The sequence below is a fragment of the Scardinius erythrophthalmus genome, assembly GCF_964197995.2.
Source record: "Scardinius erythrophthalmus genome assembly, chromosome: 19".
Classification (NCBI taxonomy): domain Eukaryota; kingdom Metazoa; phylum Chordata; class Actinopteri; order Cypriniformes; family Leuciscidae; genus Scardinius; species Scardinius erythrophthalmus.
Window position 1 is genome coordinate 27,713,301 of NC_138239.1, and position 25,229 is coordinate 27,738,529.

Genomic DNA, 25,229 nt, shown 5'->3' on the forward strand with positions numbered 1-25,229 from the left:
TCCATCCAATAAATATGAAAGCCTATTTAGGGAGGAACTATAGATGTGAATCTACACAAAAATCAGTTTTAGAAATAGCTACACAACAAATGTCATTTCTCTTATTTACCTAGTTTTGCATCTGAGCATTTCCACCTCTCTGTGCCGTCTTGTGTTTAGCAGGTCTCGCAGCGCCGCTGGATCCGTTTCCTCCCATTCTGAGGAGGAAGAACCACCGTCCTGGTGCAAAAGCTTCCTGAAGCGTGTCCTGTGGGCCGCTCTACCCCTGCAGATCATCCTGCTGCTGGTGGTGGTCGTGGCCTGTCTCGTGCCTACGTCTGAGGAAGACTACAGCTGTGCCCAACTCAACAACTTCGCCCGCTCCTTCCACCCCATGCTCAGCTACACCAACGGGCCTCCGCCCATATGAGCTCCACTATGAAGTAAAGACGCCAGCTCGGCATTGGGTTTCTCCCAAAATTGGCAAATTACACAATTAAGAGTTTGGCAGCCAAATTGAATTATTATCGTGTCCTTGTACAGCTGCTAATTTTACAGTACGTCACTGAGTCTCGTGTAGATGTTTGAACAAAGCCTATTGCACTGAAAACTGCTGTCAGGTGTTGTTAGTGCTACTGATGTTCTTCCATATTTGACCTGAGGGAGGAAAATAGAGCGTAGGATATTAACTCAACTCTGGGACTGTCGGAAGAGTTAATCAGGTCTAAAGGCCTTTTTTAATCATGGGAAGATCGAGTTTATTGGGAAAAAAACTGAAATGTGTGGAATTGCTTGTATCAAATGAATAACTTGTAAAAAAAAAAAAAAAAGAGAGAAGATAAAAAATTTATTAACTCTATATTGCAATTATTTTTTATATGTATTTTTGGCATGTGGTCATCCTTTGGTTTTAAAACGATCATTGATTTCATTGAATTTGTTGTTGATTTAACTTTACCTGCTCTAATATTCAAGTTAACTGTCATGAATATGCTTTACTATATGTAAACCACTGATATCAAAGAAAAAGATATTTATGTATGTACAGTTTGCTAAGGCCTGAGAAACCTTCGCAATGAAAACACACATATGATATACACATATACTGCTGATTAGTATTTTTCATTAAAATAAAAGATTAAATGACAATAATCTAATTGTGAATCATAATTATTTTCTTACCAAAATAAATTTCTCCTTAAACATTTAACTGATTTGCACATAATATTCACAGGGTTGTATTAAACACTGCCATCAATTGTCAGCATACTTCCATTAGGTGCTAGGAGTCATATTGTTCACAACAAACATGGTAAAACATTTCATTTTGCCCTTTTGTCAAAATACACTGCTACTTTTGAATGTTTATATATATACAGTGAGGAAAATAAGTATTTGAACACCCTGCTATTTTGCAAGTTCTCCCACTTAGAAATCATGGAGGGGTCTGAAATTGTCATCGTAGGTGTATGTCCACTGTGAGAGACATAATAAAAAAAAAATAATCCAGAAATCACAATGAATGATTTTTTAACTATTTATTTGTATGATACAGGTGCAAATAAGTATTTGAACACCTGAGAAAATCAATGTTAATATTTGGTACAGTAGCCTTTGTTTGCAATTATAGAGGTCAAACGTTTCCTGTAGTTTTTCACCAGGTTTGCACACACTGCAGGAGGGATTTTGGCCCACTCCTCCACACAGATCTTCTCTAGATCAGTCAGGTTTCTGGGCTGTCGCTGAGAAACACAGAGTTTGAGCTCCCTCCAAAGATTCTCTTTTGGGTTTAGGTCTGGAGACTGGCTAGGCCACGCCAGAACCTTGATATGCTTCTTACAGAGCCACTCCTTGGTTATCCTGGCTGTGTGCTTCGGGTCATTGTCATGTTGGAAGACCCAGCCTCGACCCATCTTCAATCCTCTAACTGAGGGAAGGAGGTTGTTCCCCAAAATACATGGCCCCGGTCATCCTCTCCTTAATACAGTGCAGTCGCCCTGTCCCATGTGCAGAAAAACACCCCCAAAGCATGATGCTACCACCCCCATGCTTCACAGTAGGGATGGTGTTCTTGGGATGGTACTCATCATTCTTCTTCCTCCAAACACGTTTAGTGGAATTATGACCAAAAAGTTCTATTTTGGTCTCATCTGACCACATGACTTTCTCCCATGACTCCTCTGGATCATCCAAATGGTCATTGGCAAACTTAAGACAGGCCTTGACATGTGCTGGTTTAAGCAGGGGAACCTTCCGTGCCATGCATGATTTCAAACCATGACGTCTTAGTGTATTACCAACAGTAACCTTGGAAACGCTGGTCCCAGCTCTTTTCAGGTCATTGACCAGCTCCTCCCGTGTAGTTCTGGGCTGATTTCTCACCTTTCTTAGGATCATTGAGACCCCACGAGGTGAGATCTTGCATGGAGCCCCAGTCCGAGAGAGATTGACAGTCATGTTTAGCTTCTTCCATTTTCTAATGATTGCTCCAACAGTGAACCTTTTTTCACCAAGCTGCTTGGCAATTTCCCCGTAGCCCTTTCCAGCCTTGTGGAGGTGTACAATTTTGTCTCTAGTGTCTTTGGACAGCTCTTTGGTCTTGGCCATGTTAGTAGTTGGATTCTTACTGATTGTATGGGGTGGACAGGTGTCTTTATGCAGCTAACGACCTCAGACAGGTGCATCTAATTTAGGATAATAAATGGAGTGGAGGTGGACATTTTAAAGGCAGACTAACAGGTCTTTGAGGGTCAGAATTCTAGCTGATAGACAGGTGTTCAAATACTTATTTGCACCTGTATCATACAAATAAATAGTTAAAAAAATCATATATTGTGATTTCTGGATTTTTTTTTTTTAGATTATGTCTCTCACAGTGGACATGCACCTACGATGACAATTTCAGACCCCTCCATGATTTCCAAGTGGGAGAACTTGCAAAATAGCAGGGTGTTCAAATACTTATTTTCCTCACTGTATATATATATATATATATATATATATATATATATATATATATATATATATATATATATATATATAAACACTTTTTGTTCCCAGAAAGGTAAAGTTAAAGAATCTGGCACACGCTTGCCAGCTAAAACTGGAAATATTTATTAACCTTCTGAAACTACCATCTTAGACCAGCTGGTTTGGTGCTTTGGTGGACTTGTGTAGCCATGTTGTTCATCATATCTTGGTAAAGTTTAACCAAGGAAATTGTGCAGGTTAGGCTAGTTAAGAAGCGTGTTGGGGATACCAGAACATCAGAATCCAGCTACAGTAGGATGAACATGAATCTAGAATTAGAGGTTATTGTCACCATGGGCCGCTGGTCTCTCAGATGATGTGCTAGAGGGAGCTGGCAGAGCCTGGGGTTTGAACTCATGAGAATGAGCAACGTTTATGGAGGAAACTGGACTTTCCCAGATGCGCGGTGTGTGATGCTGGTGTAGATGAGCAGTACAGTGACAGTGACGTGATTGGATCAGAACCTCCAGCCTTCTGAGAACATCACAGTTTGGCACGCAGCCTGTGCAGTCAACACCCAACATCTGAGACACCACCGTGTAGAAGTCCAGCAACTGCAATGTACAAGCATACTTGTTACTTTTAAAAATGTTAATGTATTCCTATGTTCAGATATACATATACAGTGTGTGTGTAAGTATATATGTAAATAAACTCAGCAAATAAGAAACGTCCCCTTTTTCAGGATACTGTATTTTAAAGATAATTTTGTCAAATCCAAATAAGCGTTACAGATCTTTATTGGAAATGGTTTAAACAATGTTTTTCATGCTTGAACCATAAACCATTATTGCACATGCACCTTTGGAACAGTCGACAATTAAAGTCACAGTTTCAATAAGTTAGCATGCTAAAGAGACCTTTCTAGTGACATCAGGAGAAAAATGCCTCAAAAAAAATGGGGGGGGGGGGGGGTTGGGGGGGGGGGCAAGCAGCTGAAAGTGAGAGGATGTTTCTTTTATTTTGCAGAGTTACAGTATATATCCATTCAAAACTTTGGGTTAGGATATGTGGTCACACTCAGTACCTGTTTCTCACTGTGAGAAAGATCTGCTATGGCACTAGACTGCGTGTCCAGGAGTCTTTGGGCTCGTTGGATCTCATCTCTGGCTCTGAGTTCCTGGTTTTGCAGCTCTGACTTGATGGTGGTCAGCTTCTTCTCAGTCTTTACCTTGTTCTTCTCAAGCTTTCCCAGATTCTTACTCTTCTCCTCTATGGTTTGGTTTTGTTCCATCACTTTGATCTTGTTGCACCAAAGACAGCAGAAACTGAGCATTTATAAGCATCGCTACTCTACACAATTCACCCAATCTATTTTCTAAATGCCTGTTATTGATCTTATTCTGAACAATTCATCCATGCACTGTTTCATCTTTTAACCTGATAAATCTGAATCAAAATGTCATAACTCAATCTTCAAGTGAAAGATATACTGTGTTTCTTTTTCAATAACCCAATTCTCTCAATTGTATGTCACAATATGGAAGAAAAGATCTGTTGCTACTGTTTTTATACATAAAGGATTGATTTAGAACATATACATTTATGGATTTGGCAGATGCTTTAATCCAAAGCAACTTGCATTGTATTCAAAGCACATCGTTTCAGTAAATAAATTCAGAAACTAAAACACTGATCTGAAGAACCTATAGAGCTATAGTGAAACATGAGCATTTCTAATCTCTAAACAAACTTATAGTCAAATCAAGAACCCTACACAGAGTCCTCAAAGCATTCTTAAGATAAACAGTTTTGTATATTTACAGATTCACCTTTGTATCATTAAAAATGGTCTCATTTTTTGTATTTTATGCTGAAACGACTCTGTTTGGAGAGGGTCTGTGGGCCAGGGCTCTTCCCTGTACCTTGAGCTCATTGGTGTGGGACAGCTGGGCTTTCAGCTCAGTGTTGGAGAAGCGTAAGGTGCTCAGCTCCGCCTGCAGTCGATCCACTCGCTTCTGGAGCTTCTTACAGGTCAGAGCAGCGTCATCTTTCTCCACCGCCAGAGCTGAGCGGCTCCTCTTCTCCTCCTCCAGCTGGACCACCTTCCTCCTCAGCAGCTCCAGGTGAAGCTCTTTACTTCCTGAACGCTCCTTCTGTTCTTTAAACTGTAGCCATGGATGGAAATGATAGCCAATTATAATAATTAAGTAATATTAGGAATGCTCCTGCATGGTTAATATTTAAAAATTAGATGAAAATGGATATTGATATATTTGGTCTTGGAATAGATCTGCTGCTGCTGCTGCTGTACAATGTAGCATACATTAATTGGCCGTAGCAGATCTAGACAGGTGGAGCTGGGGAAGGTGGAGGGTTTCTGAAAGGGTACTGCAAATGCTAACAAAGGCTGAGCAACAAGCTCATTGGCTACTGATACAGCAGGAACCAATCAGCTGTGCTCTATAGAGAATGATGCGATTGCAAGCAGATTGTGCCATATAGTTTCATGACAGAACTTTGTATTTTGATTTTACATTTAAACTTAAAAGTTATATATATATATATATATATATATATATATATATATAATATATATACATACATAACTTTTTTCTTAATAAAAAAATACGATTTTATATTTATATATTTATAAAATATAAGAAAATAAAAATATTTTCTGAACTAAATGATTGTTTGTTTGGCTCATTACGGCCCTCTTTGACATGTCTGCACCTTTCTCTGAAGGCTGTAGATTTGTGTCCTGCTCTCCAGTAACGCCGTCCCTTCCTGCCTGGTCAGCTGTTGTGCTCGTGTGAGAATGGCCTCAAGTCTCATATCAAATCCCAGATCTGCAGCAACATGATCCACTTTTAACTTCTCTGAGAGCTGCTCCACAAACCGCAGGTACTACATAGGAAGAAGACCAAGGACTTTACTGAGAGCTCATTTTAGGACATTTATGATGCATTCTGATTATGATCAAATTCCAATTGATATCCATCTTAGTTTTAACATGACAGCGGGCACTGCCATTTTTAACTTAATTGTGCAAGGCTTCCGGTGTCATTTGCTTAAAGTTATTTTTAGCTGTACACAACAGCATGTTGTGCTGGCTGATATTACAAACTGGTATTTCTTATAATTTTATACTTCATGTCAACTAGCAGTCCTTAGAGTGTTAGTAGACTGTCTGCTTAATATCTGCTAACAATTTATTTTGATGCTTCCCAACCCAGACAGCAATATAGTGTCGGCCCAGATCCGGGTCACATCTGGTACACGTGGATTCGACGAGTACCAGATGTGGGCCGGATCTGGGCCGACACTATGTTGCTGTCTGGGAACAGGCATTCTACTGACTAGAAGTAACTTTGCAACTACTGTACATGTCAACTTATTCTACTAACCCGACCCCTAACACCTAACAGTATACTAATACTCTAATGACTGCTAGTCTAAAGCATGTAGTTGCAAAGTTACTTACAGTTAGTAGAATGTCTAAAGTGGACTATCGAAAAAAAGTGTAACCTATTTAATATATTGTTATAAACACACTGGTTTGTAGTGCAGTTAGTTTTACTGTTTACTGCACTATTCTTCTAGTTATTTACCTATAGCAACTAATTACCTGGAAGGAGCCTATTTGAATGATCTTGAATGATTTGATCGTCTAAAGCACATGGCGCAAGTGCACTTTTGCTAGTTTAACCACGGGAAAAATGGTTGGCGCACCCGGTGCATGGTCTAAAAGAGTTGTTCCAATTCTCTTAATGAGTAATGGGTGTGTTTTGGGCGTAACGTGCAAAAAATCAGTCAGAGTCTCATCTCCCATTCCTTTTAAAAGCCAGTTGCACTCGCGCCATGGCGGATTCGCTATTTACATGGCGGAATTTGCAAGTGGAAAGACTGGATGTGTCTCCAGAGAGGAAACAGATCTGCTCATGCGCGAGGTTAAAACGTGTAAGCAGACTATCTACGGAACAAGCCAGATTCCACCATATCTTTATGTACACAATAATAATCTTTTACATTGTAATCCGTATTTTGAATATTTGGCATTTTTGTGTGCCCTGTGTGTTTAATAAGCAGAGTGTAAGCACGTTGTGGACCCGCTCATATTACTTATGTGCCCTTTAAATAACAAATAAAATACTGCGCCATTGACTTTAGGCCAGGTTTCAGTTGGTCAATGGCATAGTATTTTTCTGTTGCCTCAAAATAGCAACGCGCCAACAATGCGCCAGAACACACCTAGTTTTCAGACCAGCACGCCCATTGGCGCACAGATGGGCACAAATGCATTTGCTATTTAAACAACGTGGCGCTAGACTTGAAAATGATAACTGCGTCGGGCTGAAACTAGAAAAAAACACTTGCGCCACACCTGGCGCCGCATTGCCCCGGGTATATGATAGAGCCCGAAGTCTCCCACATTCAAAACAACATTCTCATTACAAATTAAGGTTGGTACAGTGGCCAGTGACAAGTTTTACAATGTGAGCTCAAGCTTTGGCTTCCTCACATTCTGTTTGTCCTGATTCATTCCATCTTTACTGACTCCAGCAGTCAGCAGCTCATCCTCCAGACTCTGTATTCTGTCCAGCAGCTCCTGTTTTCTCCGTTCAGAGCTGCTCTGATGCTCTTTGTGGCTGGACAACTGCTCTGTCACCTCCGCCAGCCTGCCTTCCATTTCCATCTGAGACTAGAGCACGCAGAAAGCACTGGTTGAAAAATAAGAATGCAATCTGTTTTATAATAGTGTGAAATGCAAATGACCTTTCGTGCACTTTTCTCCCTGGTACAAAGGGCTGTAAGTGCCTTCAATATGTCATTCTCTGTGTGTGGAACAGGAAGAGACTGATCGTCCAGCAGGGCTTCCACATTCTTCATGAAGGCTTCGTGGTGACTGTGAGACGCCTGAGCTTCGTTCTGGCAGCCGTGGAGTTTATTTTCCAGATCTTGAGACAGATTCTCATAGTGGCGGTAACGCTGCTGTGCAGACGCCAGCGCCAGTTCAGTCTCCTGCAGGGAGTTCTTAAGGCTCTGGTTCTCCCGCTCTAAACTTAGTTTCTTCAGGGAGATTAGATCCAGTTCCTTACAAAACATACAGAATATTTTGCTGATTTATTCTCACTGATTTTGCTTAACAGGAAATATACTTTTATAAAAAATTCCTTTATGCAAAATATATTCTTATGAAGTGAAAAGTCAAAAAGTCTGAAGTCAAAACTTGGAGTTTTGGTCAAAAGTTTGGAGTTATTAAGTTTTTAAATAAATCATTTTCATTTTAATGATTTCTGAAGGATCCCAGCTAACGTTCTCAGAACTGTTAATAAGAACAAGTTATGAAAAAACTTTCTTCCAGTAACATTAATAGAATGTTCGTTAATAATGTTTTTAAAATGTTAGCACAAAAACGTTATTTTTTCCTGAAACGTTTTTAAATATTACTGCTTGTTTCAGAATATTCAGAGAACATTCAAAAGTAACATTCACATAATGTGTACAAAATTATCAAATGGAATGTTCCCTTAATGTTTGTAAAACTAAGAATTTTTTTTTTTTTTTTTAAACATTTTTAAAAAAAGCACATTTTGAACGTTCAAAGAACCTAACGGGAATGTTCGAAAAATTATCTTATAACATATTTTTGTTAGTTGGGATTATGTGACACTTAAAGACTGGAGTAATAACTTCTGAAAATTCAGCTTTGCCATCACAGGAATAATAATTAAATTGAACTAATGTTCCCAATATTTCCAATCAAATAAATTGGAAAAATCTTGATGATTCCAAACTTTTGGCCGATAGCGTATAATAATAACCCAGACATGTTCTGCACATGTTTTGTCAGATTCACCCTAAAAGATGCTTGTGTTGCTACGGTTGTGTGTTTAATCGCATTATTGATCTGAAGGATACCTGTCTGTTAGAGTTCAGCTCATTTGCTCTGGAGGCTGAGAGCGTCTGTTCACGGTCTACATCAGTCGCCAGTCTCTTTACTGTTTCTCTGCTGGCTTTACACTCCACCTCATACAACTTCACACTCTCCTCTAAAGAACAATTGCAGCTCTTCAGCCGATCTCTGTCCTTGAAGCACGCATCCACCTTATCATAGAGAGATTTGTTAGAAATCTGGAGAATATTAAAGTAGTGGCAGAAAGCCTAAAACACTCACCACGGATACAATATAATCCATAGGATCCACCTTTCCTGCCACATTTACAGAGGCTTTGTTTGCTAATGTTGAAATAAACTCATCACATCTTCTCTGGGTCTCAGTGGCTTCCTGTTTTGCCTTGTTGCATTCTGAAAAATATTGTCTGGAAATGTGTACAGTGATTATTAAAATAAAATGATCCATGGAATAAAATCAAATACCGATGATGCTTTAATTGTTTTAGGCAGGCGGTGCTGGGGAGGCGGAGGGTTAGAATAAGAATTTCCATTGCGTTCAGAGATAGTGCATTTGTTTTGTCAAGTATCCTCGCAAGTTTCCTTAAATGTATGTAAAGAGTTGTGTGTCAGATCCGCGTCATCTGCGGCAGTTCTTAAAGTGACAGCAGCCTAATAAACCTGCTGCTGTGATGTCTGTCATTAATGTTAATTACAAAGAACAGAGAAAACTACTCACTGCTCTTGACTAAAAAACGTTTGTAGCTTTAAAGGACCCCTCCACCGTTTTTTGAATTAGGGCTTATTCACCATCTTTCCTACATTTAAATAGGTGGGCAAACGCATTTTTGTCTCAGTGCATGCATTGTTTTAGTTTGGCAGCCCCACCGCTAGCTTAGCTTAGCATAATGAATGGATTCCTTTGTTGCCAGCTAGCATGTCATGATCATGTCAGATTAAGACTAGGCGATTTCCTGTGCTTCGCCTCTGCTTCAGACCAATATAGTCCCAAGTCAATATCTGCCTAGGAAATCGCCTAGTCTTAATCTGCATCGCTATTTGTACTCGTTGTGAATACGCAGGCCACAAGAAGTAATTCGTTTTTTTTTTTTTTTTACCACTTTTACTCATGACATGCTAGCTGGCAACAAAGGATTCAATTCATTATGCTAAGCTAAGATAGCGGTGGCGCTGCCAAACTAAAACAATGCATGCACTGAGACAAAAATCATAGACTGTAAAAAATATGGACGTAGTGTCCGTGACGTCACCCGTAGGTTTCTGAAGAGCATTTTTGAAGCCAAAAGTGGGCGGAGCCGGCCGTCGCCATCTTGGCTTTGCGTCACTCCCGGATAACAGAAAATAGACAAACAGGCGGGGGGGCGTGAGTGGAGCTGAGGAGCCTGGCTATCTGAAATCACCTCGACGTGATCGAGTTAGCTGATGATGTAAAGCCAATTAAACGTTCCTATGTTTGCCCTTCGAAATATTATAATAGTTAAAAGACATGGCTACAAGTGAGACTGTGTATTACTTCGAGAGTGTTTGTGTGTGACAGTGATTTATGTGCATACATGTCCGTCACTCTTTCATGGTCCGTCAGCGCGGCATCGCTCAAGTTCGTAGAGAGCTTATTCAGTCCATTTTAAATTCTGATGTTGGCCGTCTCTCAAATGGGTTATGGTTTAACCGTTAAACCATAGATATATTGCCGTTGAAGTGCAAGTAAATGCGCTAGAAAATCCGCGCTCATTCACGGACGGAGAAAGCGCCGACGCCCGCATGATTTCATCTGACGGTAACCTACATAAGCATATTATAATCCATCTGTTCCGTGAGAGCAGAACGAATGAGCATTTATTGACGTTTTAAATTGGAAAACCCCAAAAAGCAACGAAATTGTCAGACATCCATTAGTGCATGTTCACAGAGGAAAACAACTGAAATACAGCGCCGGTTGTTCTCTCGAACGATAACGACGGAATCCAAAGACGTGGGCTTTGTAACGTTACCCAAGTATTAAATTGTATGAAATAATAATCCCGAAAAAAAGCACAAACACTGCAGAGATGGCAAGTTCAGCAGCTAACATTGCTGAGGTGAAGTGACGGCTAGTAACAGCAGACAAACGGCTAGCACTGACAGCGGCAATCGATCTGTCACTCAAGTGGCTTGGCCACACCCTTAAATTTAAATATTAATCAACTAAACGGACGAGTTATAAAATAATTCACCCCCTCACAGTTGTTATGAAGGGCAAAATTAGCTGTATAGACCAAATCCACATACAGACACCAGGCTTTAAACACGTTTTTTTCTGCTGTAAAGTTGGTCATTTTAACATGGGGGAGATACAGATTTGACTCACTTCTGACAACAGCCTCAAGCGGCCAGTCAACGAATTGCAGTTTAACTCACTTCCGTGTTGGTTTCAAGAGAGAGACGGGGAGGTTGCCGCTTGACAAAAATGCGTTTGCCCACCTATCTAAATGTAGGAAAGACGGTGAATAAGCCCTAATTAAAAAAAAAAAAACGGTGGAGTGTTCCTTTAAGATGGATTAATCTATATTAAATGTAAAATTTATGCAGTGAAGACTGCATAAATGATAACTTTATTCAATTTCTGTATACCTGTTAGAACAACCTGAAAATCTTAAAGCACTGATTACAAGGTTACAAGGGTCAAAAACAATGAAAACAATAACTTTTTGTGCAGTTTGACAGGGCAAGTAAAAATCTGAACAGGTCTGACTGGGCCGATATATTGAAGGGCGCAGGTAAATGTGACATTTATTATAATGGGTTTATGTGAAGATTGTTCTCTTGAATTAAAAGTTATTATATTATTTTAAATCCTAATAAATGTTAAGAAAATGATAGCTTTCAATTATACTGGAATGCTGAATGCCTATAATTAATGGCTAAAATTGATCGCAGTATTGGTATGGTAATACTGGCCTTCATTCATAAGAAGATTAAAATATAGGCTGTCTTTATGTAGTTTCTACATTAATTTGGATTAAATGTGAAATTATTACAATATAATAATAATAATAATAATATTATACTGAAAACTTTCATATTAGGTTTTATTAATCACAAGTAATTTTTTTTAATTGATTGACAGCACTAATATAAAAAGCATCCTAGAATCCACCTTATGACTTTGAAGAGATGCAAACTACTAAACTGTTATTCTAAAATGTAGAAAATAGAAATAAAAAAAGAAAGTCTAGGTGTGTGCAAACTTTTGACATCGTATACTGTAAATGCTCACTTTGACTTGATTTCAAGTTCCATTATTTTCTCCTTGATTTCCTGGTTCTCCTTTGTAAGTGTCTGTATTCTCATGTCCATGATGCTTTTGGAGGAGGTGATGGAGATCATCTCTTGCTCTGTGTTGTAGCTGCGTTCTCTGAGCGAGCTGACGAGAGACTCCTGTCTCGCCTCTTTCTCTTTATGTCTATCTATAGCATCCTTTAAGCTCTTCAAAGTCTCTTCCTGAGATGCAACTTTGGATTGGCTTTCCGAGAACTGTTAAAAAGAAATGTGTTATTGTTTCCCAAAGAGAGTGTGCATCCAAAACACCCTGAATTGCCAGTGAATTTTTACCTGTGACTGGAGGTTGTTGTATTTGGCCTGCAGGACGGCCAGCTCCTCACGGGCCGTCTCAGTGGCCTGTTTATAGTGTGTGAGGTGCTGCTGGATCACAGACTCCTCCATTGCGAAAACACTGTCAGTCAAACCTGAATGTTGACAGACAGAACCTGATGTATCCATAGCAATAGTAGCATTCACAATGAATATTCATAACTTTTTATAACAGTAATACATCAGAGTGGGAATATTATTTAACTCTGAATTACAAACAATGCAGTGCTACTTTATTAATCCCCAAGGGGCAATTTGATTATGAATTAACAACAAAAGCACCTCTACTAGATGATCACAAAAGATACATTGAAACATATCACATTTTAATCAGTTGTGACTAAGTTAGTCCTTGTTTGCATGTTTTTAGTCTGCAAGTCCTGAAGATGTTACAGTATTTTATTGATCCTGACAAAAATCAAATGATATGTGGTTAGAGCAGCAGGCAGTGACGTCAACCACTCTTTTATGAAGAAAATAATTATGAGAATGTATGACTCTATAAATCGGCACAATGTAAAAAAACTCACTTGTCTTTGTTGCTCCACGTCGATATATCAAACCATCTCTGACTAATACACAGTGTTCTGTAGATTATGTCGCTGTAGTTTATCAAGTATCCAAGCAACACAACAACATTTAACGTATTAACCGATAGGGGGCGCAAAATCAAATGTTAAAATAAGAGTATTTTACATTTGCACATTTACACATTTGTCAGATGCTTTCAGTTGAAGTTTGATCTTTAACTCAGTTTTTACTGGCATTAGGTATTTGAAGCATCTTAAATGACAAATAACATAAAGTCTCCTATCTACCACCTAGTCTTGATAAATATGTGCTGTTTAATTCACATCAAAGAAGCATGACAATTCTCCTCACTAAAAGCGTTTTAACTTTGACTTGACGATTAAAACATGATATGTGTTACTGTTATAGTAATTAGCACAAAAGCTAAATGAAAGAACACAAACAAACAAATTAACAAGCAAATAATTAAATGACTTCGAATGAACTTCGCACTTTCGAATCCTAATCTTCGATTATATTCTCTTTATGGTGTGAAATATGGCCTAGTTTATCTCGATTTCTTATTTTTCAAATATTTAAGGGAACAAACCTACCAAAATTGGTTATAGTGCAACATGCTTTAGATTTGCTTTTATTTACATGTAAATATATATAAAATAAAATAAATAAAATGTATTATAAAATAAAATGAACAAGCTCAAAAGTCAGTACAGGGGCGGGGCAACATTACGTCTGAATTTGACGTCACCAAAATACAGGAAGTGGCCGCATCACTCGTGCTGTTCGAACTGTCAAATAAACTTTATGTGAATCTGTGAGAATGCTGCGACATTATGTATCTACAATGTAACAGTTTCTGTCACCGAACGTCTTAATATCTGGCGGGAACCGGGGCGGCACACGGCAGGTACGCTGAGGGTTAAGACGACTGAATTAAATTGAATTATTGGAATCAATGAGTTTGCAGCTTGTGTTGACAGTAGTGTCAGAAAGATATTCACAGCGGATCTGCTTTATGTCAGCTGATCAGAAAGAAGCAGACGTGTGTTCTGTCTTTCTTTGCATTTTCTTCTATGTACAATTTATATAATTGAACCATAAATGGGGTTAGATATGACCAATGCAGTGTGTTGACATGCTTGTCATTCAAGGTCAGTTGAAATAGGCCTCTATGCCACTAAAAGTAGTGGTACTTTCTGGTCAGAAATAGACCTAATTTAACAATGTTTTAATGCTGAAACTGTTTGATTCTCACAGGCATGTCTCTCAAGACTCTATGGAGGTTACATCAACCCTTGAAATGGACACAAGCCCCAGGATCTGCTCTCAGAACAGTAAATGGATTAAACAGTGTCAGCAGGACCATGAGGTTAAACTGCTCAACACTGGCATCCAGTGCACATACACAAAACACTCTTAAAGACCAGAGCAGCTGTCCCATCAGCGTTCATCACCATAGATGCTTACTGCAGAGAGGAATGTTTCAAAGACCACACTTTAAAGTGCTGACTCCACTAAATTTAATATCCAAAACATGGAGTATACAAATGAGATTGCAGTCCACAACAACCGCCACCAAATCAGTGCTGAAACAAGGAGGTGTGCCTGGAAAAAGGACCTTTAAGGGACCAAGAACAAAACAGCCATCACGGACCACTCAGCCCAGTCTGGAGGAGGTGTGTGACTATTGTGTGTTATAAAATCATTAATTGCATATATAAATACCCGTTTATGTATTTAATGACATTTTTCAGGACATGATGCAGTGCATTGCATACGCAACTGCAGATCAGTACCATTTACCAACACTCTGTCACGATCTCATAGCTAATGGCTTCAGTGAAATCAAGGAATTTCCCAGAGGTCAGTGCATCTTCATCACTTTTTAATGTTTCTGAGCTGGCATAAAAAAGAATGCATTGCGTGCTTGTTTGAATGCAGTTTCTTATTTGTAGTAAATACATGTTGTGGGTTTCAGACGCTTCTAATGTTTTGGCGATGGGAACAGAGAATGCTGCAAAATCAAATGACAGTGGCACGATATTCTTCTTCAGGTATGTTGAATGATTTTTTGTCACTTGGATTTCTGGGTTTTGAGTTCTGATTTGTAGTTATTCTTTGTGTTGTTTACTATTTTAGAGAAGGCTCAGTGGTGTTCTGGAATGTTGAGGAGAAAACAGTAAGTATTAATATAACACACTCTGAAGCAATGGCAACTTTCAATTGGAAACTATTCAAAAGCTGTATTAAACGTACAGTATGGCATTTTTCGCCACTAGGGGTCGCTAACCTATTTACAATAACAAAGGCGTAGATTGATGACGCAACATTTGCTAAGAATTATGGATCTTGTCGTCAACGTCAAGCCGACCGATCTAATAATGTTTATGGATGAGTGAATACATCGATGTTTTTATCATAACTGTGATATGAAGCAGTTCGGGATTGCTAAGAGACAGCTATCAGCTCCACACGGATATAAAAGGAATATGGACATTTCATTCTACCAAACTACACGCAGAATTACTACTCACAGGTCAGTTTATTAGACAAATTAAACTTGTGAGGTAACGCAGCGCTGTTTCACTTGGTCTAACATTACACTAGCACACTAAACTGCCTTTGAATGTGTTGAAATGTATGTGTTAGTTTGTCTGTATGAGACTAGCAGTAAGCTAGATCAACATTAGAATAACATACAGATCATATTCTGACATTTTATCATTGTTGAACTATAAAACATTGATTAGTTTTGTGTAAATGTGCTCATCTGTTTAATAAAGTACATGTAGGAGCGGTCAAAGTCTCGGACGTGGAGCTCTTGTTTATATACTGTCTATGGGAGCTCTCGGCATCTCGAAAACACCGCGCTGATATTGATTCTCGTTTTAGTTCTCCTTGTTTTAAAACAGATGGAATTTAGCCTTTTATTCACATAAAAACATTGATCAGCGAATAAACGGATATATATATATATATATCTGTTTGTTCGCTGATCAAAGTTTTTATGTGATATATATATATATATATATATATACAGTGAGGAAAATAAGTATTTGAACACCCTGCTATTTTGCAAGTTCTCCCACTTGGAAATCATGGAAGGGTCTGAAATTGTCATCGTAGGTGCATGTCCACTGTGAGAGACATAATCTAAAAAAAAAATCCAGAAACCACAATATATGATTTTTTAACTATTTATTTGTATGATACAGCTGCAAATAATTTGAACACCTGTCTATCAGCTAGAATTCTGACCCTCAAAGACCTGTTAGTCTGCCTTTAAAATGTCCACCTCCACTCCATTTATTATCCTAAATTAGATGCACCTGTCTGAGGTCGTTAGCTGCATAAAGACACCTGTCCACCCCATACAATCAGTAAAAATCCAACTACTAACATGGCCAAGACCAAAGAGCTGTCCAAAGACACTAGAGACAAAATTGTACACCTCCACAAGGCTGGAAAGGGCTACGGGGAAATATCCAAGCAGCTTGGTGAAAAAAGGTCCACTGTTGGAGCAATCATTAGAAAATGGAAGAAGCTAAACATGACTGTCAATCTCCCTCGGACTGGGGCTCCATGCAAGATCTCACCTCGTGGGGTCTCAATGATCCTAAGAAAGGTGAGAAATCAGCCCAGAACTACACGGGAGGAGCTGGTCAATGACCTGAAAAGAGCTGGGACCAGCGTTTCCAAGGTTACTGTTGCTAATACACTAAGACGTCATGGTTTGAAATCATGCATGGCACGGAAGGTTCCCCTGCTTAAACCAGCACATGTCAAGGCCCGTCTTAAGTTTGCCAATGACCATTTGGATGATCCAGAGGAGTCATGGGAGAAAGTCATGTGGTCAGATGAGACCAAAATAGAACTTTTTGGTCATAATTCCACTAAACGTGTTTGGAGGAAGAAGAATGATGAGTACCATCCCAAGAACACCATCCCTACTGTGAAGCATAGGGGTGGTAGCATCATGCTTTGGGGGTGTTTTTCTGCACATGGGACAGGGCGACTGCACTGTATTAAGGAGAGGATGACCGGGGCCATGTATTGCGAGATTTTGGGGAACAACCTCCTTCCCTCAGTTAAAGCATTGAAGATGGGTCGAGGCTGGGTCTTCCAACATGACAATGACCCGAAGCACACAGCCAGGATAACCAAGGAGTGGCTCTGTAAGAAGCATATCAAGGTTCTGGCGTGGCCTAGCCAGTCTCCAGACTTAAACCCAATAGAGAATCCTTGGAGGGAGCTCAAACTCTGTGTTTCTCAGAGACAGCCCAGAAACCTGACTGATCTAGAGAAGATCTGTGTGGAGGAGTGGGCCAAAATCCCTCCTGCAGTGTGTGCAAACCTGGTGAAAAACTACAGGAAACGTTTGACCTCTGTAATTGCAAACAAAGGCTACTGTACCAAATATTAACATTGATTTTCTCAGGTGTTCAAATACTTATTTGCAGCTGTATCATACAAATAAATAGTTAAAAAATCATACATTGTGATTTCTGGATTATTTTTTTAGATTATGTCTCTCACAGTGGACATGCACCTACGATGACAATTTCAGACCCCTCCATGATTTCTAAGTGGGAGAACTTGCAAAATAGCAGGGTGTTCAAATACTTATTTTCCTCACTGTATATATGCCACGAGAATCTGAATCAGGTGTTTGGCAAATATTAAAAGGCTCTTTCACAAAATGAAAAATCATGCTACAAATCATGCCCTGCTGGTGTATTTTATACTCAGGTAAAGGCAGTGATGAGGATACTGGAGCAGCATGAGATTCAACCCTATGAAGTCGCTCTGATCCACTGGGAAAATGAAGAAATCAATTATACAGTAGGAGAGTCAGTCACAAATCTTTCATTTCTTAATGCAAAATGTGCAAAAATGGTTGATATCATGTAATACTCCTTGAAAGTTGATGATGGTACTACTGTAAGATGTAGCCTTGCTTTTATTTTTGTTTGTTTGTTTGTTTATTTATTTGTTCGTGTTGGTTCAGGGGTCATTCAAAGCTCCATCATGGAATCTTCTTGTTTAACGGAGAGCTGGATTATGATCAGGTTGTTCTGGAGAAGTTTGCATTTTCCAATGCTTTATCTCTGTCAGGTGGGATTATGTTTGCATACATTTTTATCAGATTTTGTGCAACTAATTATATTTTGATGCTTGCAATAAGTCATTGTTTTTAACTTCAGTTAAACTGGCAATATGGGAGGTTTCTCTCGACAACTTTGTTGAGTCCATCCAGTCAATTCCTGAGGTAGATCCACTTATGTACTCTTTCATAGGTAATACCAGCATTTGCTGCTTTTTGAAAGTTGAAATAGTTTTGTATATTGAATGTGAATGTTTTTCTGAAAATGCAAAATATACTCCTATTTGAAATGAGGTCATTAGAGCCATAAACCTTTCTAAACAGATGCTGAAGTCTGGACAACGAGTGAAACTGTCCAGGGCTGAAGTGATGCAGAAGATAGGCGAGCTCTTTTCCCTGAGGTCAGGATCCATATGCAGGACTTTCTCTGGTTTATATTATATGAGATAATCTTCTGCTTTGTTTAATTCTCACAATATCGTTACACTTTTACAGGCACTGCATAAACCTCAGCTCTGACTTACTGATCACACCTGATTTCTACTGGGACAGAGAAGATCTCGAGCAGCTCTATGACAAGACCTGCCAGTTCCTCAATATTAACAGGAGAGTCAAGGTTAGTGAAAGTACTTGCAAAAATATGAATAGATTTGACATAAATATCCTGATCAAAGGATGGAATAATGCTGCATTGATCCTTATGCACTGTTCGTTTGCTAGGTTGTGAACGAGAAGTTACAGCACTGCACTGAACTAACAGACCTGATGAGGAATCACCTCAGTGAGAAACACAGTCTCAGACTGGAGTGGATGATCGTCGTGCTGATCACCATTGAGGTTAGAAAACACTGAATGCTCACTTATTTAAAGTCCACATGAAATCAAAATTGACCATATTTACTTTGTTTGCCTAAATTGATCGTTTTGTGGTGAACAATTCATCCATGCAAGTCAATCCACACAAAAAAATTTTTTGGCTTCGTTATCTTTAATCAAAATCTGAAAATGCCCCTCCCCTCTGCATTGGAGGACCTTCTCTGATGACGTAGGTTTGAGGAATTGGTTTGGGAAACGCTTAACCACTCCCCTCAAACCGTTAGTCTGTTATGAGCAGAGATGGAGAGGAGGAGCGCTAGAGTAAAACCCTGCCCTCTGTTCAATATTCCGTTTCACTGGGAAATGCGTCACAACACTGGAGAAAAGTCGTTTGCAACTTCCGGTTCACGCGGACTTTAATATCATCCAGCCAGCTCACTTTCATTTTGAATATCAGTTTAAATAATAGACAGCTGCACTGTTTTTTTTTTTTTAATGTCTGCATCATATCATGTACATATGTTTTGCAAATGCTGCGTAAAAACACTGATTTTCTTCTCTCTGAAGGTGATGTTTGAACTTGCTCGTGTAATCTTCTGAGGACCCACAGATATAGTCTTACAAGAGGACTTCAATATTTTTTTAAACCAACAAATCTTGTTTTCTGTAAATAAAGTTGAAGTACACATTGATCTCTTGTTATTCTTAATGTGAATTTGAGACCTGAAATAAAGTTGTTGTTTTTTAAAGACCCACATATAGTGGATAAATAGTGGCTCATTTGGTTTCTGTTCTGTCTCCTTTATAAACTCTGTGGACAAATTTACTCAGATCAGTTTATTCACATGCTACAATATAAATATCTGATTTTTAGAGAGTTATTGGATTTAATTCACTGTTGAATCTATGTCCTGCTGGAAAATCCAGATTTAGCTGACTGCTGTCCTTTGGAACATGCTGTTTTTGAGGTGGTCATTAGCTAGTCAACCATCTTGAAACAGCAGTTCAATAAAGCCTGACAGGGCTTATATTAAGCCAGGATTAGGCCTTAGTTCGATAAGGATGTTTAAACCTACACTGTGTAATATTTTAAGTTGATTTTTTAGCAAAAAACACATTATTTCAAAATTTTACGTTCTCATTAATGTGTAATCACTTCAACCAACTAATTGAGTATTCTCGTAAGTGTATAATCTGCCATTTAGAATACATACGAGCGAGTCACTCGAATGGCAGAAGCCATGTTGTGCATCCATCTTGAAAATACATTAGACAAAGAGGGACATACAAGCTTCGCCTTTAACGTTTTTACATGCAGTGGCACCGTGACGAATGCGAGAGGGAGATTTGATCACGTTTGCCGGCAGATTTGAAATAATACGGTAGGAGTTAAAACGCCTTCGGAATGGGCGGAGCTAGAAAGTAATATTCAGTTGGTAGTAATATACAATTTCACCGCTAGATGGGAGTAAATCCTACACAGTGTAGCTTTTATAAACATGCCTTAGAAAAAACATTTCTGGTGTGCATCTTGAGACAAAATATTTTAATATATGTCAGTGCAAGTTGCTTTTAGTTAAAACAGCTCAAATATGCATTTTAGTCTGGGAATAGGCTTAAGCCTTGTCTGTGAAACCAGGGGTAAATGTTTGTGCAAGATCACGCCTGACACTCGTGCTCTAAGGCTTGACTCCGATTTTTGACTCCGAAGTCGACATTTATGTGATGAAAGTCGAGTCGCTGATGACGTCATTAATGAACAAATAAGCCTGAACCTCGAGCTAAGACTCGGAACACAGGTTGCCTCGAGCACAGCTATGGCATATGACAGTGCTCCTTCATAACAGCTTATCTTTATCAGTTATTTTGTCTTGTTCTGCTCGTTCTAAATCAGATACAAATAAAGTAGCACAGTAAAGATTATATTTCACTCTCACTAATTCTAAACTATTTTATTGACAAATCACAGAACAGTGTTGACTACATTTCTGTGCTACTGAATGTTTCTGTGTGTGTGTGTGTGTGTGTGTGTGTGTGATCTGCGCGTGAGGTGTGAGCTACTGTCTGTATGTTTGTACGTTAAAATGCAGCAGCCCATTTAGAACAGCGATTAACTTACATGTACAATAAGCGGTTTAAAAAGAAAAAGTGGACTTCAAAAATGTCTTATCCTGTTGCGCCTTCTAATAGGCCATGAATGATCAGCGACTTGTCAACTTAAAGCGTCATGACAGCATTAAATTGCACATTATTGTGAGCTTGGATGGGGAATCTGTTGCAAAGATCAGCCGAAATCTGTTCTCTTTACTATTAAATATGTGCGTCTATTATCATCAAACTTTATTACAGACTCCGATACGTAAAATACGTAAAAAGACAATATGTAAATGGCATAGTACACACAAACTCACAAAATACGAATATTGTTCACCAAATTTATTCAAATCTCTTCTGATTCTCATTCTCTAGAGGTTTTATTCGTTTATGACCATGTCTAGATGGAAAGTGACACTGATAGCCCTCCTCAGGAGATGCCTTATATAAGCTTAAGTAATATTTAAATAGCTCTGAATTGTGCACAACTCTTCAGATGTTGCCTTGTTGCCAATGGTGTGAAACTTGGTATCATAATGGGGTTGTACTTTCGTCATCTCCAATACTGCTCAAATTTCTCCACTGATTTTTACTTCACAAAAAGCTGCAATAAGCTTTCTAATGTGGTCAAGCTGGTTTTTTGGAACATTGCAACACAGATAGGCCAGCTGCCATCATAAACTGGATTTTCCAGCAGGGTGTTTTATATTTCAGACATTTATTCACCATTTGTTTCACTAGTTAATGCTGCTCAGATTTAACTGCTAACAAATACACCGTCATGTGACTTTCTAATGCAGCTGATTGATCAGCCTCTTGTGATTGACAGCCGTTCGATCCGGCGCGCGCTCGTGTCATGTGATTCAAACTCTCCGGAAAACAGCAGCGGATCACGACTGACTTGACTCGCACTACTTCGGCGGAGAAGCTTCCTCCGCTTTTCAGCCAACAAACCAAACTGAATAAGACATTAGATTTCTTGAAAGAACGGTAAGTGACGCCTCAATGGTCTTATTTGAAACAAGTGTTTAATAAACCGGTTGTCGGCGTTTTTACCTTAGTAACGATGAACTATTGATTGCTCACGGATCTTGTCTGAAAATGATTAATAATTTGACCGTTTTCTTCACATGGCTTACGTTATCAGAAAACGAACATTTTTTAAACCCCTCTGTTTATTTTCGCTCATTTATATGTGTTACGTTATTTTATTGGGTTCATTGCTCGAGCGCGTGTTTCCTATTTGTCCGAGGAAACTTTTGTACTCGGAATTCACCAACATGGGCGGGGCCTCAACAGTCAACACACACACACACACACACACACACACACACACACACACACACACACACGTAGTAGTCTCAAAACTTATTTAGATACTTAAACCACACTTCTGCCAATTTAACATGTAAAATAGGACATTATGTAGTCCTCATAGGATGTTTTTACATTTTGAATATTTTGCAGGTGAGGAATGTCCTGACAGGTAGGTTAGAGAGAGAAAGTGCACACATACTAAATGTAGTTTTGGCGACCAAAATTTGTATAAAATATTTAATGAGGAGCAAGATAAATTGATTGATCAGGAAGAATCTTTTGAAATCCTGATGATTTAAAAAAAAAAAAAAAATTAAATGTGTGTTTAGGTGGGGAAACATGGACTTGGCACATCATGGTCTTGTGCTTCTGAAGCGTCTCAATGCTCAGAGAGAGTTTGGTTTCCTCTGTGACTGTACCGTGGCCATCGGGGATATACTTTTCAAAGCCCATAAAGCCGTTCTCGCTGCTTTCTCAAACTACTTCCGTATGCTGTTCATCCATCAAGACAGGTAACGTGAACTTGATTGCAAAAAAGTTCTAGTACATTAATTACATTATTTCAGAGGAGACCTGGATTTAAATGACTCTTTCTGCTTCTCTTTTGTAGTGACTGTGTTCGACTGAAGCCTTCAGACATACAAGCAGATATTTTCAGCTACCTGCTTAACCTAATGTACACAGGAAAATTTACCACACAGCCCATTGACCCCCATCGCCTTGAGCAGGGTGTAAAATTCCTGCATGCTTACCCCTTATTACAGGAGGCAAGTCTTCTTATAAACCCAGAGTCCCAGTATGTACCTTTGACAAACTCACTTTATGGTATACAGATACCCGATCAGACATGCAGCCGACCCAAAATAAAATCCAAAGGGGATGTTTATGCTAAAAACTGTGAAATCGCCGGCCAAGAATTTTCTGAAATGGATTATAGATCTCCACAACCTGTCGGCATAGAGTCACCCACCCAGAACCCTGCAGCCACAGTCGTCCAACACCTCACATATGGCATAATGAGTAGAAGTGCTTCCTCCAGAAAGAATTACGGCTGCAATTATTGTGGAATCCGTTTTAACCAGAGGTCCAAGTTGAAGGAGCATCTACTTGTTCACACCAGCCAAGCAACTGAGCCACAGATGTCGTTCATGCAAAATGGTCACACTATTGAGCTTGAAGGTCAGGAAATGGAGGAGGAGCTTATGCATGCTGACAGTGATGTTATTAGTGATACCGATCAACAGGTGTGGATGGAAGACACCCCACCGCCCTCTGAAATTGCTGATATAGACAACCTGGAGGGCACTGAGATGGGTCGTGAAATGAAACGACGAAAATTCGAGTGTCCGACCTGTGCTCGCAAGTTTATTCAGAAGAGCCACTGGCGTGAGCACATGTACATTCACACAGGGAAGCCGTATAAGTGCAGTGCTTGTGGAAAGAACTTCTGCAGAGCGAACCAAGCGTCTCGACATGTTTGTTTGAGTCAGGACGTAGACTCGTACATTATGGTCAACAAACAGAGTTTGGTTCTGTGTGGTGGAGAAGACAACAGTCAGGTGGAAGCTCTCTTCCAGTCTTCAGAAAGACCATATAAATGTAGCATGTGTGCAGCTCCTTTTGCAAGTCCTTCAGAGGTTCCCAAACATCAGTGTTTGCATGAGAGTGAAGCTGTACCATTGGTGGAAAATTCAATGGCGGAAAATTCAATGGGGGAAAATCTAAATAAGGACTTAGAAACAACTACTCCTGAAGTGACCAGTCCTTCTTAAAATGTCATGCCAAAGCAGTATTAGTCTGTTTCAGTGCCAATATTTAACTTTTTTGTGTTTAAAGGTCCACTGCATTTTTTTTTCATGCTTATTTTTTTGTTCTGTTACTAAAATGTTGTTTGTGAATTTGTTTGAAACTAATAAAATGCCAAAACTATATGTACTGTTTCCCATCAAAACAATTCTGAGTTGCTCCATTCTGTTGCACAAAGTAAAAAAATAATCCAGCGTTTTATCGAGTTGTCTTCTTATAAATCATAAGCCAAACATTGGTGAAGTATATTTTTTATTTTATTTTTTAAAAAAACTTGAAATATAATTTGTATTAAACCATACATTTTGAAATGTTTTAAAATACAAGAACAATATCATACTCCTGTATTTAGTTGATTGTTAATATTACAACTTCTTCAAAGATGCATAGCCTGGATAGTCAGTCTGTACAGATGGTTTCAAACACTTTCTTCCTAGGAATATATTAGAATAAGTTAAAATGTTGATATCAATACTGTAATGGCTTATTCTGTCAGGCCAGATGCTTTCAAACCCCCATAATACAGCAAGGCAGCTTGTATAATATTAACAAAAATGCAAAATAGTTTAATGATCATATGGATTACAGAGTATATTGATCTTCATTATATGTAACATTTATATATGTTAAGTGCTTCTCTGGGGGGGGGGGGGGTGTATAACAAGAGGCATATAATGGTTCAAAATAAATTAACCTTTGACCTCTTTATTATTTAATTAGTACATATCTTAACACACCAGGCAACTGCATTTGCTTTCAACAATGACAATAATTTTCCTAAACTAAACATGCCAAACTTTCAAATCTATAGGATGTAATGCATGTGTACAAATGTTTTATATTTTATATCAAAACTTTTCATTTTAGATATGCAATACAATGTTATATTATGTGTGATAAACTTACTCTAATGTAAGAATCAGCATATAAATAATGCATTGACAAACATCCTTAGTATGAATATGACAAAATAGCTGCTTTTCAAGGGTTTCATATGTTGACATATTTTCTGTCAAAGAAAACAGAAAATAAAAAATAGAAAATAAAAAAGTAGTGATTGATC

General features: G+C 38.7%; 4 protein-coding genes across 13 annotated transcripts in view; 3 read left to right on the forward strand and 1 right to left on the reverse strand.

The window, feature by feature from the left end:
• The window catches only part of LOC308707465 (nesprin-1-like), a 75,058-nt gene extending 73,590 nt beyond the window's left edge, over window positions 1-1,468 (forward strand). For 4 of the 8 annotated variants that reach the window (XM_081393981.1, XM_081393985.1, XM_081393983.1 and 1 more), the window contains one exon: window positions 160-1,468. In XM_081393981.1, the coding sequence (XP_081250107.1) occupies window positions 160-409 (250 nt within the window). In that variant the 3' untranslated portion in view covers window positions 410-1,468. The remainder of the gene's footprint in view (window positions 1-159) is intronic. The other 4 variants (XM_081393982.1, XM_081393984.1, XM_081393988.1 and 1 more) reach the window with 3 other exon arrangements.
• A 1,816-nt stretch (window positions 1,469-3,284) lies between these two features.
• On the reverse strand, window positions 3,285-12,570 carry ccdc170 (coiled-coil domain containing 170; the record flags this gene model as incomplete). The annotated part of the gene is made up of 10 exons (XM_081347836.1): window positions 3,285-3,563; window positions 4,037-4,252; window positions 4,875-5,117; window positions 5,686-5,859; window positions 7,475-7,654; window positions 7,729-8,046; window positions 8,875-9,060; window positions 9,131-9,275; window positions 12,125-12,381; window positions 12,460-12,570. The coding sequence occupies 10 exons, from the start codon at window positions 12,568-12,570 to the stop codon at window positions 3,285-3,287; spliced, it is 2,109 nt and encodes a 702-aa protein (XP_081203962.1).
• Window positions 12,571-13,740: 1,170 nt separating this feature from the next.
• Window positions 13,741-19,754, forward strand: rmnd1 (required for meiotic nuclear division 1 homolog). 2 transcript variants are annotated; one of them, XM_081394165.1, is made up of 12 exons: window positions 13,741-14,180; window positions 14,287-14,705; window positions 14,784-14,892; window positions 15,008-15,083; window positions 15,169-15,208; window positions 17,779-17,879; window positions 18,038-18,144; window positions 18,234-18,298; window positions 18,458-18,534; window positions 18,629-18,749; window positions 18,854-18,970; window positions 19,517-19,716. In XM_081394165.1, exons 1-12 carry the CDS (start codon window positions 14,150-14,152, stop codon window positions 19,547-19,549), a joined length of 1,296 nt encoding a protein of 431 aa, XP_081250291.1. In that variant the 5' UTR covers window positions 13,741-14,149; the 3' UTR covers window positions 19,550-19,716. The 2 variants fall into 2 exon arrangements, with proteins under 2 accessions (XP_081250291.1, XP_081250292.1); XM_081394166.1 differs by having other exon boundaries at window positions 13,758-13,936; window positions 19,517-19,754.
• A 2,077-nt stretch (window positions 19,755-21,831) lies between these two features.
• On the forward strand, window positions 21,832-25,180 carry zbtb2a (zinc finger and BTB domain containing 2a). Of its 2 annotated transcripts, none has more exons than XM_081394181.1 (3): window positions 21,832-22,033; window positions 22,690-22,872; window positions 22,971-25,180. In XM_081394181.1, exons 2-3 carry the CDS (start codon window positions 22,700-22,702, stop codon window positions 24,130-24,132), a joined length of 1,335 nt encoding a protein of 444 aa, XP_081250307.1. In that variant the 5' UTR covers window positions 21,832-22,033; window positions 22,690-22,699; the 3' UTR covers window positions 24,133-25,180. The 2 variants fall into 2 exon arrangements, with proteins under 2 accessions (XP_081250307.1, XP_081250308.1); XM_081394182.1 differs by lacking the exon at window positions 21,832-22,033 and adding an exon at window positions 22,330-22,529 and having other exon boundaries at window positions 22,971-25,174.
• Window positions 25,181-25,229: the final 49 nt, after the last annotated feature.

Excerpts from the sequence above, each read along its gene's own strand:
- rmnd1 (XM_081394165.1), top strand. The coding sequence starts at position 14,150 with ATGCAGTGTGTTGACATGCTTGTCATTCAAG. Across the intron at positions 14,893-15,007 it reads AATCAAGGAATTTCCCAGAG|ACGCTTCTAATGTTTTGGCG; the intron begins GTCAGTGCATCT and ends TGTGGGTTTCAG. Across the intron at positions 17,880-18,037 it reads ATCAATTATACAGTAGGAGA|GGGTCATTCAAAGCTCCATC; the intron begins GTCAGTCACAAA and ends GTGTTGGTTCAG.
- zbtb2a (XM_081394182.1), top strand. The coding sequence starts at position 22,483 with ATGTTTTTACATTTTGAATATTTTGCAGGTGAGGAATGTCCTGACAG. Across the intron at positions 22,530-22,689 it reads GGTGAGGAATGTCCTGACAG|GTGGGGAAACATGGACTTGG; the intron begins GTAGGTTAGAGA and ends ATGTGTGTTTAG. Across the intron at positions 22,873-22,970 it reads CTGTTCATCCATCAAGACAG|TGACTGTGTTCGACTGAAGC; the intron begins GTAACGTGAACT and ends TCTCTTTTGTAG.